The following is a 17,090-nucleotide window of genomic DNA, read 5'->3' on the forward strand; positions in this document are numbered from 1 at the left end:
ACACACACACACACACACATCATCCTGTATGAAATATTCTTGCCAAAAATAAAACTAGAATTTGATCAAGGCTACATATCTAAATAATAAGTTACAGAAAATACAGGTGATAAAGGAATATATTAAATGACATGATTAAAATCAGAAAATCCAGGCTATGGAAAATCTTACAGGACAAAGCACATGGTTTTGCTTTAACAAATCAATTGAATGAGAAGGAGGAGAAAGCCATAAATTAGAAGATTTAACACATATTAAACAATTCACTGTGTGGATCTTATTTGGATCCCATTTTAAAAAAAGATCTTTTTATTTGAGAGAGAGAGAGAATGGGGCGAGGGGCAGAGGGAGACAGAATCTCAAGCAGATTCCCCGCTGAGTGCAGAGCCCAAGGCAGGGCTTGATACCAAGATCTTGAGATCATTAGCCTGAGATCATTACCCAAGCCAAAATCAAGAGTTGGACGCTTAACCAACTAAGCCACTTAGGTGCACCAATTTGAATCTCAATTTAAACAGATCCACTACAGTTGACCCTTGAACAACATGGGTTTGAACTGTGGGTGCCCACTTACAAGTGGATTTTTTTTGGATAAATACTGTGTATGTATTTTCTCTTATAATTTTCTTAATAACATTTTCTTTTATTTAGTTTTATTATAGTGTACAGTATATAATACCTATAATGTACCAAATATGTGTTAATCTACTGTTTATGTTATCAGTGAGGCTTCCAGTCAACAGTAGGCTCCTAGTAGTTAAGGTTTGGGGGAGTCAAAAGTAATAGGTGGATTTTCAACTGTGTGGGAGTTGGCACCCCTAAACTCCACATTATTCAAGTGTCAACTGGAAGATAAAAAAAATTCATGAGACAATTAGGGGAAATTTAATTTGAAAGCACTATCTCGAAGAGATATCTGCATTTCCACGTTCATTGCAGCATTATTCACAGTATCCTTCTACATTCAGTTCCTTTCTGAATATTTTATGATATTAAAGCATTTCTATAAACACTGGAGATGTGATGATGATATTGTCATTATAGTTCAAAGAAGCATCCTATTTTTTAGATATAAGCATTCTGAACTATTTGTGGATGAACTATTTGATGTTTGCTTCAAATTAATCTGGAGGTGGGGAGGCTTGAGTAATTGTTGAAGCCACGTGGTAGGCTCAAGGGCACTGATTATACTATTCTTTCTACTTTTGTATGTGTTTGAAAATGTCCATGAAATAATTAGGTTTTAAAATGTGTTTAGAGTATGATCTCAATTTTAAGTTTGTAAGATCAATGCAGAGAATTAGTTCCCCTTTGAACATATGTCCTCCCCAACCTCCACTTTCTCACCCATTACCCGATCATCCTAATGTTTAGAATAGTTCTTTTCTTCAAGTTCTCTACGTGTACCTATCTCCAAATCAGTTCAGTTCTACAGACAGAGCAAAAAACGATACACAGATGATGTTATTGATGAGCCAATTGCATTCTTTGTTCTCTCCTGGGACCAATACTTTTTGAGATGGTCAGGAATGGAAGACTGATCTGTAGTGAAGAGACCCCTGCTTCTCTGAGAGAAGTTAACGGATCCTTTGGGGATAAGCCTATGATTTTGATCTCATTAGCATCGTGAGCTCCATTCAAGTGTGACTGACAGCCACACAAGTCAATACAGGAGCACTTTGGGAGAGCCAAGTTAGAGAGTTTTTTCTTATAGATTAGTGCTTCTGTTCTTACAGAGCTCATAAAAAAAAAATCAGAGCACTTTTGATTCAAAAAATGAATGTAATGAAGCTGCGTGTCTAAGAAAACTGCATTATTGGGTTAAAAGAGAAATGAAATACTAATCCACTTGTTCAAATAAAAATGTTACTGAAGGAAATGGAAGTGTATTCTAGATAATTATTAATGCTTTCATTTTCACTTTCTTTAATCCTAGCTTAAGTCATATCTAAAGACTAAATGCAACCTTAAAATAAAGAATACTTATATCATTGCCAGTTTTAATCCCATCAAATATAGCTTATTAAAAATAAAGTAAAATCAAGATGGAAATAGAAATTAGAAATAGAGTGGAAAACAGTAGCCAAAGACCTGGGGAATAATGAGCCAGTTCCATCCAGTAATTTTCCTTAGGTTTCATTCCCAACTCCCAAGAAATAAAAGATGTTTAAAATATTCAATGGAAGGTGCCCGGCTAGCTCAGTCGGTAGAGCATGAGACTCTTAAAATATTCAATGGCATCCTTTTATCATGCTACTGAATATAGTTTGAAAGCTTAAGGTGGTATGTTTAAAGATTAGAAACAATAAAAAATCCTGTAGGCTTATAATGCAAATGAAACAGGAAGAATTATAGTAAGATATTTTGGATTTAGAGAAGAATGTGCCAATCACCAAAATTTAATGTTTAATTGCATAAAAATGCTGGTGCAGTGAAATTAGAAATTCAACAGATGGTCCTAAAATAAAATATTTCTGCAGTATATGAGAACAATTGGTCCTTAAGTCCTCTCAAATGAAAGTGCAGATAATTAAGCACAATCTAAATCATCCAATCCAAGTCAATCAATTCATTTTATCAAACACTCGGGGGAATGAACTCCAGACAAGGCAACTTTTACTTGAAATACAATTTTTCATTTAATTAATAAACAATTACTGAGGGATTATTGGGGTTAGAGAGAAGATACAGTTATTAACAAGAAAAGGAGACTATATAGCCTTTCCCCCTGAAGAGTCCCTAGTTGAGAGAAACTGAGGGCATATGCACCTAAGAGCTTGAGAATATTGACTGTGCATTCTCCTGATTTTTTCATAAATGTTAAACAGTAAATTTATCATATTAGACTGAATTGGCCTAAGATACCAATGACTTATAAGAAAAAATTCATAAGATCTGACATGTGGTGAAAGCTGAATTTGGTGTCACCTCTTTCTGGACTTCTCACCAGCAATAACATTTGCTTTTAGCAGCCATTTAAAAACAGTTAATTCATACACACTTTATTCCTTTCAGCATTGGACTACATAAAACATTTTTAAAATTTTGCATACAAAAAAATAAGACGAGGGGTGCCTGGGTGGCTCAGTCGGTTACGCATCTGCCTTTGACTCAGGTATTGATCCCGGAGTTCTGGGATTGATCCCTGCATCAGGCTCCCTGCTCAGTGGGGAGTCTGCCTGTCCCTCTCCCTCTGCCCCTCCCACCCCCCCTTAGGTTCTCTCTCTCTCAAATAAATAAATAAAATCTTTTAAAAAAATAAAGACAAATTACAAGTGAGAATATTTGCTACTAGTATCACAGAAAGAAGGCTAGGTCTGATATTATGTTAAGATCTATACAAATCAATAAGGAAAGACCAACACCCAAATGACAAAGTGGCAGCTCCAACCATAGCCTGTTTCCTCGAGTTGCTTACTTCTGAACCAAAATCTCAAGCAGGTGCCCAGGTCACAAGTCTACATCCTGGATGCAAAAGGGTCTTGGGAATTTTTGCCTCTGACTTTTATATGTTAGGTATATAAGGGTCATATCACTGAAATGTCCTTTAATACAGAAAAGCTGTTTAAAAGAAGGTGGACTTTCATGACTATGACAAATGTCCACTACCATTCTTTTGCCAGTTTTATTTTAATAGCGGTCAGTAGGAAAATATGGATGCAAATTTAATTTTCATTTTCCATTTACTTGGAAATTCAGCTGCTACTTGAAAATTTGGCTCCGTCATTCATGTACTCTTTCAGTTTTTCATAAACCCAATATTTATTAAGCACATACTATGTACCTGGCAGTGTCTTCTAGATGCTTGAAGTACACTAATGAACAAAACAGAAGAAAATTTCTGCCCCCATAGAGCTTACGTTCTAGTGGGATGTCTTTAGACCCTGTTGGGAGTACACATCAGTTTTCCAATTTTTATTCCAAACAAAGACAGGTTAAGTGGATAGAACAGAATAAGTAGCCTGGTGTTTGTCAACTTTTGCAAGACAGTTCTATTAATTGGTCTAGTTCCTAGACACCTGCCTCTTCAAATACATGACAAAGAAACATTCCAAAAAAGCCATTTGCTGTTTGGGATGCTTCCCTCATTGTAGTGAATAAATGTGATTTGACTGTAAGAGATATGTATATTAAATTTAACTGCATTCAAAAGAGAGTATAATAATTAAGAAGATTCTTTGCTTACTCAAAGTTCAGAGGACACTAATATATTCAAAATGTTTTAGAAATGCTGAGAAAATAGTAAAAATTGCATATGTATTTGCAGGTGATGCCCCTGTATTTTTTTTTTTTTTAAGATTGATTGATTTGAGAGAGAGAGAGAGAGAGAGAGGCCAGGGGAGGGGTGGAGAGGCAGAGGGAGAGAGAATCTCATGCAGACTCTGCACTGAGCGCAGAGCCTATCTTGGGGCTCAATCCCCAGGACCCAGAAATCATGACCTGAGCTGAAACCAAGAGTTGGACACTCAATGGACTGCACCACCCAGGCGCCCTGATTCCCCTGTGTACTCTATTGGACCCAGTTAGGCATATCTCTTCATCCCTAACTCACATTGACCAAAACCAGAAAAAAGCAATATTTGGTTTAACAATGATATATAAAGTTATTTTAAAGATACTCTCAGGGGGTGCCTGGTTGGCTCAGTCAGTGGAGCATGCTACTCTTGATCTCGGGGCTGTAAGTTCAAGCCCCATGTTGGGTGTAGAGATTATTTAAAAATAAAAAATCTTAAAAAAAATTTCCAAATCATTAATTCATTTAGCAAATATTTTTTCTTCAGAATGTTTGAAGGCCTTGTTCCACTGTCTGCTAGCTCCCAGTGTTGTTGTTGAACAGTGGACACAACACCATTTTGAATGTTAGTCCTTGGTATTTGTCCTGTTTTATATTCTCTCTGGAAGCTTGATGGTCTTCTCTTTGTCTTCCGTGTGCTCAAACTTCCTGATCACAGGCTTTGGTATAGATCTATTTTTATCCATTGTGGTAGACTCATGGTGAACCCATTTAATTTGGTAACTCATGTACTTCAGTCCTGGAAATTTTTCTTAGATTGTTTCATAGATGACTATCCCAATTCCCCCTTCAAAGAACCCCCCACCCCCTTGCTTTTGGAGCCCTTATTATTTGGATTTTGAATTTCCTGAAATAGTCCTTTCTTTTTGTTCTGCATTCTAGGAAATTTTCTCAACTTTTCCTTCCAATCCTTCTATTAAGCTTATACTCTCCTATTTTCAATTCTAAATGTCTAAATGTCTCCCATGATAGTGGCTTCTCTTAAGTGTCTGATGATCCTTGGTCGTCTGCTCATATTTAAGAATAAGGCAACAAACTGCCGACAGGCAATTCTGAGTATACAGGTGGGGATTTGTCAGTTGTAAACTTACCTTAGAGTAATTTCTTTGGGCTTATAGTTAGGGAACCTTCCACATCAGTATCTTCAGGTCTTTCCTTTTGGGTTGATCAGAGTCCATATAGAAGGATCTTTGATCTCCTCCTTGGAAGTTGAAACCCTGGCTGCCCTGAATCTGGGAGCCAAGTTGGTAAACACATCTGGAGGCCTCGGCACCCAATACACAAATGTTCACTTAATTCCCTTACCCCAAGACACCTCCTGCTTCATCATCTGCAGAGGATAAGTTTGCAGTATTTTCCCTCAGTGGGAGAGAGGCATTTGTTTGCCTGACTGCATGGAGTTGGGAAGGGAATCTGGGGATCTGATTGCTTCTTAAACAGACTGGCAAACAATCCTCCCTATAGTATTACCCCTTTTCCTCACTTCACTTCAAGGGGAACCTGGAACTGGCTGGTTAGGAATCTTTTGGTGACACTTCAGTGTATATAGGTTTGATTATCGATTTACCTCATTGCCCCCTTAAGATGCAGTTTTGAATCTACTACATCTTTTATCACTCTTCTGCTTTTCCAGCTAAAAGACTTCTCAAATTTTGTTGCCATTGTCTCTTCTTTGGCTTCCCATTTTAATCCTTAAAAAGTCATTTTATGACATGACATGATTTACTTTAACTTAACATGGGGGTGGAAAAGCAGGAGGAAAGATAGAAGAATCCATAATTATTAAAGATGGGTGATTAAGTACATGGAGGTTCTTAACACTACTCTGTCTACTTTTTTTTTAATAGGTTTAAGACTTTCTATCATAAAAATATTTTTAAAAAATCCCTTTACTGATTTCTTAGTGTGATATTAGGATGGAACAAACTTCAGAGCATGTGCTAAACTGCCATCTCTACCTAGAAGTACAGAACCATTCATTTTTCAATAAATATTTATTAAGCATCCACTATGTACTAGGCATTGTGCCAAGATACACACAAGAATATGGAAAAGAGATTATTTATTTTACTTGGTCTACTATACTGAGTTTTAAAAAATTAAAATCTATGGCTATCTAGGTTTGATGTTTTAGAGTGGCAGTATTTTTTTCCTTTTCCAACTCTGAATTTGTCTTGATTTTGGTATAAATGCACACTTTTATGAAATATGAAAGAAGGAATCCTAAAGGGGAAAAAGACATTGAATATAAGATGGACCATTAGGGAATATCTCCTCAAGTCTGAAAATAGCATTCACACAAGCCATTTAATGGCTTAAATTATAAATTTCATTAACAAGGACTAGAGCACTCTTTTTACCTATGAACACAGAGAAAAGGCAAAATTGGTACCCAGGAAATCCTGCAAGGGGTTCTTGCTAGCTGGCTGATAAAAGAGAATAAGGAGAGTGGACCTTTGATGACTAGTAGAATGTGGCTTATAATAGAGTGGAAAATCTTGGCTTTTAGTTCAACAGCGATGCAAGTGCCATGAACTGAAGGTAACATTTATAAAACTAATTGTTACATAAAATTGTTCCCTTTAGTCCCAAAGGGATAGCTGTGGAAAAGAAAGCAAGAACTCTTAGCTGCTCTCCTGTGGAGAAAGGAGCTACAGGGGAGTCCATTACCCATCAAACTTGGTTCTAGTTGGAGAATGCTAGGAGGCCACTCACTCCATCTAGAAAGCAACTTGCCACTTGACTTGATTAGCTCTATTCTCTTTCCTCCTCCTCTTCCTTCTATGAACTTTCTGGAATATTTCCTCCTAAATCAGAGGCCAAGTTCAAGTCAATCTCCCAAGGAAGCAAAACCCATTGCCTTGATTACTTTTCTTTTTGACAGTAAAGGTTTCTCTGGGCAACTCAGGTCTCCCTCATAAAATTATGTGTGTATGTGTTTTTGAGTGTAGAGTGGGGGCTCTTAGAAAGTGGGAACTGAAACTTTGTTGACAGAATTATTATGTCTGCCCAGTGGCAGGCTAAGGTGAATGGACAGGGACATAAAATATATCAGATTATAACATTCTTGAGGCAGGATGGGTTTGAGATTTTCTGTTCCTCACAGCATGCAGCACCAACCCTGCATGTAAGAAATATTCATTATATTTCAATATTGATTGATACTGATTAATTTACACTATAGATACAGTACTCTAAATTTAATCACTGAATTTGTATTACTAGTTGTTTTTCCCTGAACTTTTTAATAAAGCCTTCTGGCTCTATCTAGCAAGGTCAGCAAAGGCCCAGAAATTAGTTATAAGTGACACAAAACTGTGGTTTTTATACTCTTTTTGTCTTCCATATATATTGGGAGTATTTTGGAAATCCATTGGTGGGAATAATATTCCTGTATTAAAAATTATACATGCAAAGACTACATAACAGCATGAAAAACTAATTCATGTTATAATGTCTCATGTTATAATGTCAAATGATTGATAGATTTAATTCCAGCCTCCCTTTTTTGAGTGTCTACTATGTACTCAGTCTCATGTTAGGTGCATGGTACAGACGGATGCATGGCAATCCTATTGCTCAAGGAGTACATAATCTAAGGAGAAATAAAGTATAAAACAGTATGGGCCATAATAGATGTGAAAAACTTCACCAGTCAGTCCTTCAAAGGAGTGAAGGAGCCCTCATAACTGAGGGTTTGGGCAGATAGCTATTTCTTCCTCTGAATTAGTTATATGAGAAATAGGAGAAGAAACTAGTTCTCTCCTCCCTTTTTTTTTTTTGAAAACAGCATAAATCCTTCAGATGGGATTACATTCTCCTTTCTCCAATATTTCTCTTTGGGTTTACCACTGAGTGATAGAATCTTACCCTTAGAATGGGCCTTAAAAGTTCTAGTGTCAGACTTCCCATCTGATGTTTAGGTCTTTGTTTGCTACAGAAAATGGCCATTGGGCCTATATGATTTAGAACACACTAGATTACAAATAGCAGAAAACTCGAATCCTGTTGGTTTCATCAAAGAAGGTAGACCTGGGTTCTGAAGCCATTTCATCAGAGAGCCTCAAAAACATCAAAGATCATATTTCTTTGCTTTCTCCATGCCTGCTTTATTTAACCTAGCTGGACCTTGTGCTTGGAAGACGACTGAGGGGCTCCTTAATTTTTTTTCCATACAACATGATGGTGATATTCTTTCAATTTTTGTTGTTGTTGTTATGCTCCCTGGGTTTTGGAGTACATGCAGAAAGAGGAAGTCCCTGCTGAAGTTGTTTTGGAATATGTGAAACAGACAAACAAAAACGTCCCCAAAAGGCCACAGTAAATTGCTCCTCTTATTGTCCCAAATTGTGTCATGCCCATTGCCAACTAGTAACTGTGGCAGGGATGGGACTATGTTGCTTTATTTAGGTTGGAATTATGCTAATTTGTTTATATTGCAACCACATGCTCCAGTACACAGCCAGGGCAGGGATGTGACGGCTAAGAACAAGGGGTGTTAACCTAGATAAGGGAGAGTGGATAATGGAGAAACTACCACAGGATATGGCACAAGGTCTAGGGTGTGGCCATTGACAAGTCATGGAAACCCCCGGCCCCAAGCAACAATTGCCTTCTCCCTCTGGACAGCTTGGGTTGTAATAAAGCACAGCAACTGCATATTTGCAGCTAAATCTACCTCCTTGTTTCGACGCAAGTCTGGGCTTCAATGACTCCTTCTTGCCATGTTGTTGCCCTCAAGGTGTTGGCTGCTTCCTTCAATTTGTTACCTTGGATGTGCCTTCTTTCTTCAGTGTTTCTTCTGCCTGGCCCTTACTGGTCTTTACTGCACTCACTGAGCCAAAAACACTGGCTGCCACTGGAGAAAACCTTATTTCCATTTCCAAACTGAAAGGAACTGAAGTTTAGTTATTTTGTCCTCTTTTTACTCTCTTTGGGGCTTCTTTGGGCTAAGTTCGGAACTTGCGCCAAGATAGTGGCTGTGCGACCAAACCTCTCTGGGCCATCTCTGCAAAATGATGGCACTGGCTTGATCCGTTTCCAAGAACGCGTCTCGCTGTCCAATTCCGTGGCCCTGAACAGGATTCGCGTGGGAAAAGGTGATTGTAGACTTGGGGGGCTTGTGTGAGTGGAGTGTTTGGGTACCTGAAGCCCACAATGCTTTGTATAGTTTGAGGGAGTTTTGACCCTTTTCCTGCATTCTGCTCAGCGACGAATTCGACCAGCTGCACCAACTCCAAGCGCGGACCGAGGTGGCTCGGTCTCCCTTCCCCACGCACGCAGAACGTCCGGGCTCGGCCGAGCGCTGCGTCCGGCGTCCAGCGCTGCTTGGTCAGGAACTGCAGCTTCCAGGGCTCTGCGGCCTCGGGCTGGGTGGCCTGGTTAGCGAATCCAGATGCTCCCGCAGCTGCGTCTCTCTCGCGCCGCTCCGCCGCCCGACGCAGGAGCGGGACAAGCCGGAGGAGGCGCCAGGGTGCCTGCCGCCCCGCTCCCGGGGGCACGGACTAGACGCCCTCGGCGGGCGGCCCGGCCCTACTTCGCGGGGTGGCTGCGCGCGTCTCCCGCCCCTCCCCGGCGGCCGCGACTCCGTCCCGCCTCACCCCACCGCGGGCTTTGTCCACCGGCCGCGCGGCGGCCCCTCCCCGTTCCCGCCGGCTCCTCCCCACCCCCTCCGCTGGCCCCACTTCCTCGGCGCAGGCGGCGGGAGCGAGCCGGGGACGAAAGGGTTAACCCGGGGCTCTTCCCGGCGCGGAGGGATCCAGAGCCGAGCCGAGCGCGGTGCTGAGGCCGCCTCAGCGAAAAAAATGTCCGCCTGAGGAGACCCACAAGTTCTATTCGGGGGGACCGCCAGCCCGCCCCGGGAGGAAGGGGCGGCCAGGCCCGAGAGCCGCCTCCCCTGCCCGGATCCGAGAGCTCGCGCGGGGCAAAGTGAGCTGAGCCGCCGGGAGGTGCAAGGGGAAGCCCGAGCCCGCTCTCCCGGCCAAAGTGAACTTTAATCGGGGTGGTTGGATGCGGAGACGGGGCGGCAGGTAATTGCGGAGAGGCGAGCGGGAGGGGTGCGCCGTGGCGGGGCTGGGGGCTGAGGGGCGCCGTCGCGTCCCTGCCGGAGCGGAGGCGTCCCCCGCCCGGCGCCCCAACTCCGTGCTCCTTTGTACAGAGAGGCGAGCCCGGGGTTCCCTCCAACTTGGGGAGCGGAGTGGGGGCGGAGGCGAGAGTCGCGGGCGGCCAAGGCCCGCGGGCGGCGCGCTCGGCCTGCGCGCCCCGCTCGCCACTCGGCTCCGGCTCTAGGGCGCGCGGGAGAGCAGGCTGCTTCGGCCGCCTCGCCGGGCTCATTGTTCGGCAGGTCTGGGGCTGGCCGGCCGCAGGCAGAGCAGCAAAAGTGGGAGGAGGCCGAGTCCGGGGAGGAGGACGCCCGGCAAGAGCGAGACTAGTTGTCGGGGTTTGTATTTTCTTTTTAAAAACGCCCCTCGGACGCGCGGGGGTTGCTTTCCGACCCCCGGGGCCCGCTGGGGACGTCCGGGCGGCGGCGGCGGCAGACGCGGGCCTGCGAGCGGCGCGTTCCCTGCAACTTGTCAGTTCTATTGTTGCCGAGCCTGTGAGTCACTTCGCATCTCCCCTAGTCGCCGCTCCGCTCGCTGGATGCCCTGTCGCCCCTCACCCCGCCCCTCGAGACCCCCGCCCGGCCGGGCGCCGCGCCGAGCACCCGGCGGCCGCGCGGGGTGGGGGCACCGGGGAGGGGGCAGGGTTGGGCTCGGAAACTTGCGGGAGAGGCGGCGAGTTGCGGGAGCCGCCGCGACGCTCCCTGGCCGCGCGGAGGAACGCGTGGATTCACCGACCCGGCGCGGTGCTGGGCTCTCCTGCCCCCTGCCCGCGCGGCGGTGGGAACGAGTGGGGTACTGGAAGTCAGCCCACGGCTCTCGCTCCTGCCCTACGCCCCTTTTCATCCCCGCACACACTTTGGGCCTCGGTGGTCTCTCTGAGCCTGTTTCCTCTGCTTTAGGACCCGCTAGAAGTGGCTGAAGATGAATCCCCAGCAGCAGCGCATGGCTGCTATAGGGACCGACAAGGAGCTGAGCGACCTGCTGGACTTCAGTGCGGTATGGAGCTTTCCGCGGCATCTTGGGGTTCTGCTGAGGTTTACAAAAAAAACAAAAAAAAAACAACAACAAAAAACAAAAAAAGAAAAGGAAAGGAAGGGGGAAAGCGACGTGGAGACTAGGCAGCGTGAACTCCATCTGCTTTGAGCAGTAGTTCTCAGGGCTGGAGTCCAGCTCCCCCAAGTTGGACACCTGAACTTTGATGTAATGTCTAGACTTGCAGATTTAAAACTTTAATGCCAGAGGGGTCATTTGATTTAGCCAGTTAAAAGGAGAACAATGTAACCATGAGCTTTGGTTGAGTCACCCTCTGACCCTGATGATTATTAGGGATTTTGAACTTTATAAGAAGAAAAGAAAATTATTTTTTCTGCACTCCATTTCCTTCCCTAAGATGTGATAGTTTATAATATCCGAAAGATGTCAGTTATGAGAAAGCCAGTTAAAGGCTAGAATTTCCAGCCTTTTTGGCTGAACACTTTTAAGTACATGTATATTTATGTGTGTATATGTGTATATATATGTATGTGTATACATAAGTACGTATGTGTATATTTATAAATCTTTTACTATGGGGAGTAATTGAATGACTTAAAAATAGCTGAAACCGAAGGCCTACTGCCTTTATCTCTAAAGGGTTGAATTCCTTTTTTAACTGTTGTTAGGAGTCAGGACCAATACCTACTTTATAAAACTGGGTTATAATGGATCCTTACTCTATGTAGTAGTTTCATTGGATGTGATTCTGATTGTGTGTATTCAATGGTAATGTAAATGTAATGAGATTTCTGTTAGAAAGTGAAGATCATGGACAAAAATTTACAATTTAAACTTAATAATCTTAGATTTTCTCATGTAAGTGACTGGGTTTTGAGAACAGAATATAACCAGTATTTCCAAGTAGCATTAGGAAATAGTATCACTCAGTGTATTTGCTTTTCTGGGTCTGAATGTATATCTTCAATTTTATCTTAACTTCGTTCTGAAATACAGTAACTGATGACTCTTGGTGGACTTTTGTTTGCAAGGAGTCTAGAAGAATTTCAGGACTAACAGATACATTTGGGTTATTTTGTAGATGTTTTCTCCACCTGTTAATAGTGGGAAAACCAGACCAACGACACTGGGAAGCAGTCAGTTCAGTGGATCAGGTAAGATGATATCTAAAACCAGAAACTCTTATTTTGGTGTTGTGATACCTTTTAGTAGAAAAATATGAAGTATTTTAATATTTTCATGTCATTCTGTAGTGTCCAGTTCAAATTAGAAGCAATTCAGGATCCATTGATATTTCTGAGAATTTAAGTATTGATGTAAATTTTTTCTGTTTTCCATGAATTTTTAAGTTCAGTTTGTTTTGTTTGAGTACAAGGGATTACATCCTGCCTCTGTTTGGACAAGTACCAGAAGAAAACACTCGGTGGTCCATGTGTGGTCTTTTTTTTTTAATGTTTATTTACATATGTGTATTTTTAAATTTTGCTAAAATTTCAGCCTATTAGCATTATTTACATTTGGGTTCTAAAAAATTGGTGAAATAATGTTATTTAATATATGCGTATGAAAAGTGGAATTGAGTCAAATAATTAGTTAAGACTTATTTTAGATTGCCGTTTCTTTGGAAGTCTGCAGCAAATTAACAATTTTTAGGACAGTTATTTAAAATGTTAAAGGAATGAATGTTACAAATAAATGAATAGAAAGATTTATTTTCAAATGACATCTATTAGATGACATTAGGATAATGTTTAGAATAAGTTAAATTAGATAACTATTCCTACACTGGTGCTGTGGTTTTTAAATTTACTTTCTGTATATTTATAACTACTTTGCTCCATTATTAACGTTTATCCCATATTTCTTAAGTATGCATTTTTTGTTTTTCTAACTTATCTAAACTCATGATTTCAAAAATAAACAGTCCAGAAGCAAGGTCCATTCTAGTGTTCAAAACCTGCAATTTTCTTTTTAACTTAAACTTATTCTTAGTTCTCAAAGATGAAAAAAAAAAAAATAAAGCCATGGATAGCATCATCTTAAAACCAGCTGTCAAATCCCTGGGCTGAAATTTAGTAATTCCCTCTTTGACCTGTGCTTTTATTTTCCCTAGTAAAATGATTTCTTAAGATACTATAAGAGCAAAACATCAGGAAAGAAGGAAATGTCGTAACTGATAACATCTTATACCACTTCATATTTAAAAAATGTTTCCATTTAAAAATAGTTCACTAACTTAATTTATTAAAATTTATTTTTCATGATAAAATTACAGCTTATGGGTAAAATATAGCATGTTTAACACCTCAAATAAGCAAAATAAAAGCATTCTAGGTTTTAAATATGCTAAAGGCTGATATTTTCCTTATTCAGAAGTATATCATTAAAATGTTAGCCAAACCCTGACTCTACTCTTACCTCCTTCCCATTTACTGGTAATTATTTGAAAATTGTCACTTTTTTTGGGGAGGGTAGGAAAAATTATTAATGTAGAAGGAGGCTGCATTCCTTTCTTTACTACTGTTTTGAGTATATCTCAATTTTTGCAACTAATAATTTCTAGTACTTTCAAATTTAGTTTGTCTGATACATAGTAGATGCTTAGTATACTTCTTTAAATGAGTAGTGACATTGTTGTTTTAGGCTGTTCAAGCTTGAATTGTGGAAAATATATTTAACTGATACTCATTGATATCAAGGACATGAACTTCAGAAACTTGCTATTAGAAATACTTTTCTGTTTTTAGAATAAAGGCAATTATATTTTTTTCACTTTTTAAAATTAACGTGTGATTCATGTAGTGTGTAAAACTAAAAAGTATGTGTGAACTTGGTATGTATCATTGTAAGCATGACATTGGAACATTTGTGGGCCTTTGTATCGCATTATGCAAAGGAAAAAATTATTTGTCTATATTGCAGAAATTATATGGTGTTTGATTCTTTGGAGTAGGAAATTTTTAATTATAAAACTGTTAGATTTGTTACTTGTCCATTGAAAGTTTGAATTTAAACATGTGTTCACTGGACATAGTTATATTTATCTCTGTGGTTTGTTTTAAATTCCAGGAAAAAAAAAAGCTGTGACCTTTAATAATTAGTGAATGGATTTAAATTTTGGGGAAAGCATAATGGCATAAGTGATTATTTTATATCAGTATATTGGTAGATGTGGTTTTTCTATAGTTAGTTTTTTTATCTTAAAGGAAATGTCCAGAAGAAACTGGTATAGCAATATTATTTTATTTATGTACTTTATTGACATCTGAATAATCTTCTGATGTCAAAGGATACATAATATGTCTTAATTTCTGTATATTTGCAGCAATATAAGGAGCTAAAGAGAGCTAAAGATATTTCTTTCGGAAGAGCTGACTTAGAGATTAGAGTTTTCTTGTATTTTGGAGTAACATTGTGAGACCCCAAGCCTTTCCCTCATGAAAGATGTAGTTGTGCAGTATAATTCCCTTTCGTATGTTCTTTTGGAGGAATACTTAATTTAACATTGGGCTTTTTTTGAGAAATAATAGAACAGATGTAGAATTTTTTTAGCTGAAAGCATATATCTTATAGTTTAAAAAAATGTTTTTTTAAAGTTTTATTCCTAAAACAACTTGTATGATAGCTCACACTTCTTCAAAAGTCATTGGAAAAGATGAGGATGTATTTCTATTACTTGTCTGGAGAAATCTGTTATAATGCTATTTCTTCATTAAGGTGTTAATTTTCTTGCATTATCATAAGACTGAATTTGTCCCTTTTGTATGATAGAGTCTGTGATGTTCTTACAGTGACCTTGAGAGGTGTTTCTCTCTGTAGGAGTTAAAAGTGAGGTCCTGTGTTATGTTAGGCGAGTGTATCAGGAGAAAACTTGTTGAAAGGATTGATAAAATGGAAGTAGTTCAGGTGTTTAAATCCACTTTTCCCTCCAACTTCAGAGTCTGAGTTTGTAGAACTAAATTGTGGTATTGGGTTTCATTTTTAGTAGTAGTTTGAATGTTTACATGATATCCAAAAAATTTCCTTTATTAGTTTTTGAATCCAAGTAGTAAGAGATATTGAAATGGAATGGGTATATTCATTTTGTAAGCTCTCTATATATTGAATCTATTTTTGATATTTTCAGAAAGTTACTTTACTTAGCAGGTAAAGCTTTACTTTTTGTTATTCAAAGCAGATTTTTGTAATATAATTTCTTCTTGCCTAAGATTTTTGGAAGTAATTGTAAGAACTATTTTTCCGCTTTTAATTTTTAAAAGGAATACAGTTTTTCATTCTTCAGTTACTGATCACTTTTTTGGGGGAAATTTTTCATTTGTACAGGCTTTATGCTTTTTGAAAGTATTGATATAGAGCCAGAAAAAATGAATTCTCATTAAATTAAGTTTTTTTAATTAGACTTTTTGTTTCAAATAATTGTTAGTTTCATATGCAGTTGTAAGAAACAATACAGAGATCCTGTGTACACTTTAGCCAGTTTTCCACAGTAGTAGCATCTTGCAAAACTGTAGTGCAATATTAGAACTAGGTTATTGACAGTGATACAGTGAGGATACAAAAACTTCCATTACCATAAGGATCCCTGGTGTTTCCCTTTTATAACTGCATCCACTTCTCAAGTAATTAAAGAAAATCCATGGTAATATTAGTAAATACCTGCGCACCCTATTAAACATGGAATAAGCTTTTCAAATTGTTGTGGCATTATTTGTAACATTTGAAAGAAATCAAGAAAGAAAACCAAAATGTTATCAATGAACTGTAATATAGGTAGGAATGGTAATTTTAAATAGAGGGTAAACTAGGTTTGTTCTTTTCATTTAAGGTAATGAGTAGGGTGTGGTTCATAGTGTGTACCTGTCAGTATTAAAATTTGTAATAATTATAATGTCTAGTAATACACACTTGTTCAAATTTAGGACTGTTGTTTGAACCATGTTGGACATTTGCTCCTGCCAAGCTGTAGTGATGAATGAAAGTAACTGCAGAGTCAGTAGGCATGTAAAGAAAAATATAATATTTTAGGATAAATACGGCCTGCGGTTAAGTGGCTCATTTAAGGTAAAAGCTAAGTAGCAAAGGAGTCCTTTAGAGATAAGCTGTATATGAAAGTATCAACTTGGAAAACAAAAATTAGAGAAAAGATTATAACTGTGAGTATTGTGTGCTTTTTAGAACAGTTCCTGTAGTGTTTCTTTAAGTGGTCATGGCTTATAATGGATTTGGAAAACAATTTGATTAGATGACGAGACTTGTTTGTTGCATATAGTGAGGCATACCTATAAGGAATTTTATTTTTACCTGTTTTCATTAACAATTTAAATATAAATTCAACTTTCTGTCTTTTAGACTGTCCTTTAGTGTCTCTTTTTCTTTGAGTTTTAAAATAATTCTCTTGGAATAGGAAGATAAAGATTTCAACCTTAAACGCAAAAATGGTTGCTTTCACATTTTTAGATTTGAAGGGGACCATTGAGTGTAATCTCTTATTAAAGGCAGATAGTTTTTTCTGTGCTTGAACAATTGGAAATCATGCCTGGAATGTCACTGCCTGCTTAGTGTTGTAGAAGACTTGGTTATAACTCTGGCCATAAGAGAGTAAAGTAACACTATTATAGTCTCTTGGGAAAAAAAAAAAAGGCTATTTCTGGACAGTGTGTGGGATACCCTTTTTTTTTTAATCATTAAGATTGCTTTTGGGT

At 39.3% G+C, this 17,090-nt stretch overlaps 1 protein-coding gene across 6 annotated transcripts in view; it reads left to right on the top strand.

The window, feature by feature from the left end:
* The first annotated feature begins 9,998 nt into the window (after window positions 1-9,998).
* The window catches only part of TCF12 (transcription factor 12), a 352,686-nt gene continuing 345,594 nt past the window's right edge, over window positions 9,999-17,090 (top strand). The window contains exons 1-3 of one of the 6 annotated variants that reach the window (XM_081831136.1): window positions 9,999-10,323; window positions 11,295-11,391; window positions 12,470-12,542. In XM_081831136.1, the coding sequence (XP_081687262.1) occupies window positions 11,317-11,391; window positions 12,470-12,542 (148 nt within the window). In that variant the 5' untranslated portion in view covers window positions 9,999-10,323; window positions 11,295-11,316. Of the gene's footprint in view, window positions 10,324-10,584; window positions 10,734-11,294; window positions 11,392-12,469; window positions 12,543-17,090 lie in introns of those variants that run through there. The other 5 variants (XM_081831138.1, XM_081831134.1, XM_081831137.1 and 2 more) reach the window with 5 other exon arrangements.

Source organism: Leptonychotes weddellii, chromosome 9, assembly GCF_054177405.1.
Source record: "Leptonychotes weddellii isolate Sample4059 chromosome 9, ASM5417740v2, whole genome shotgun sequence".
In the NCBI taxonomy this organism is placed as follows: Eukaryota; Metazoa; Chordata; class Mammalia; order Carnivora; family Phocidae; genus Leptonychotes; species Leptonychotes weddellii.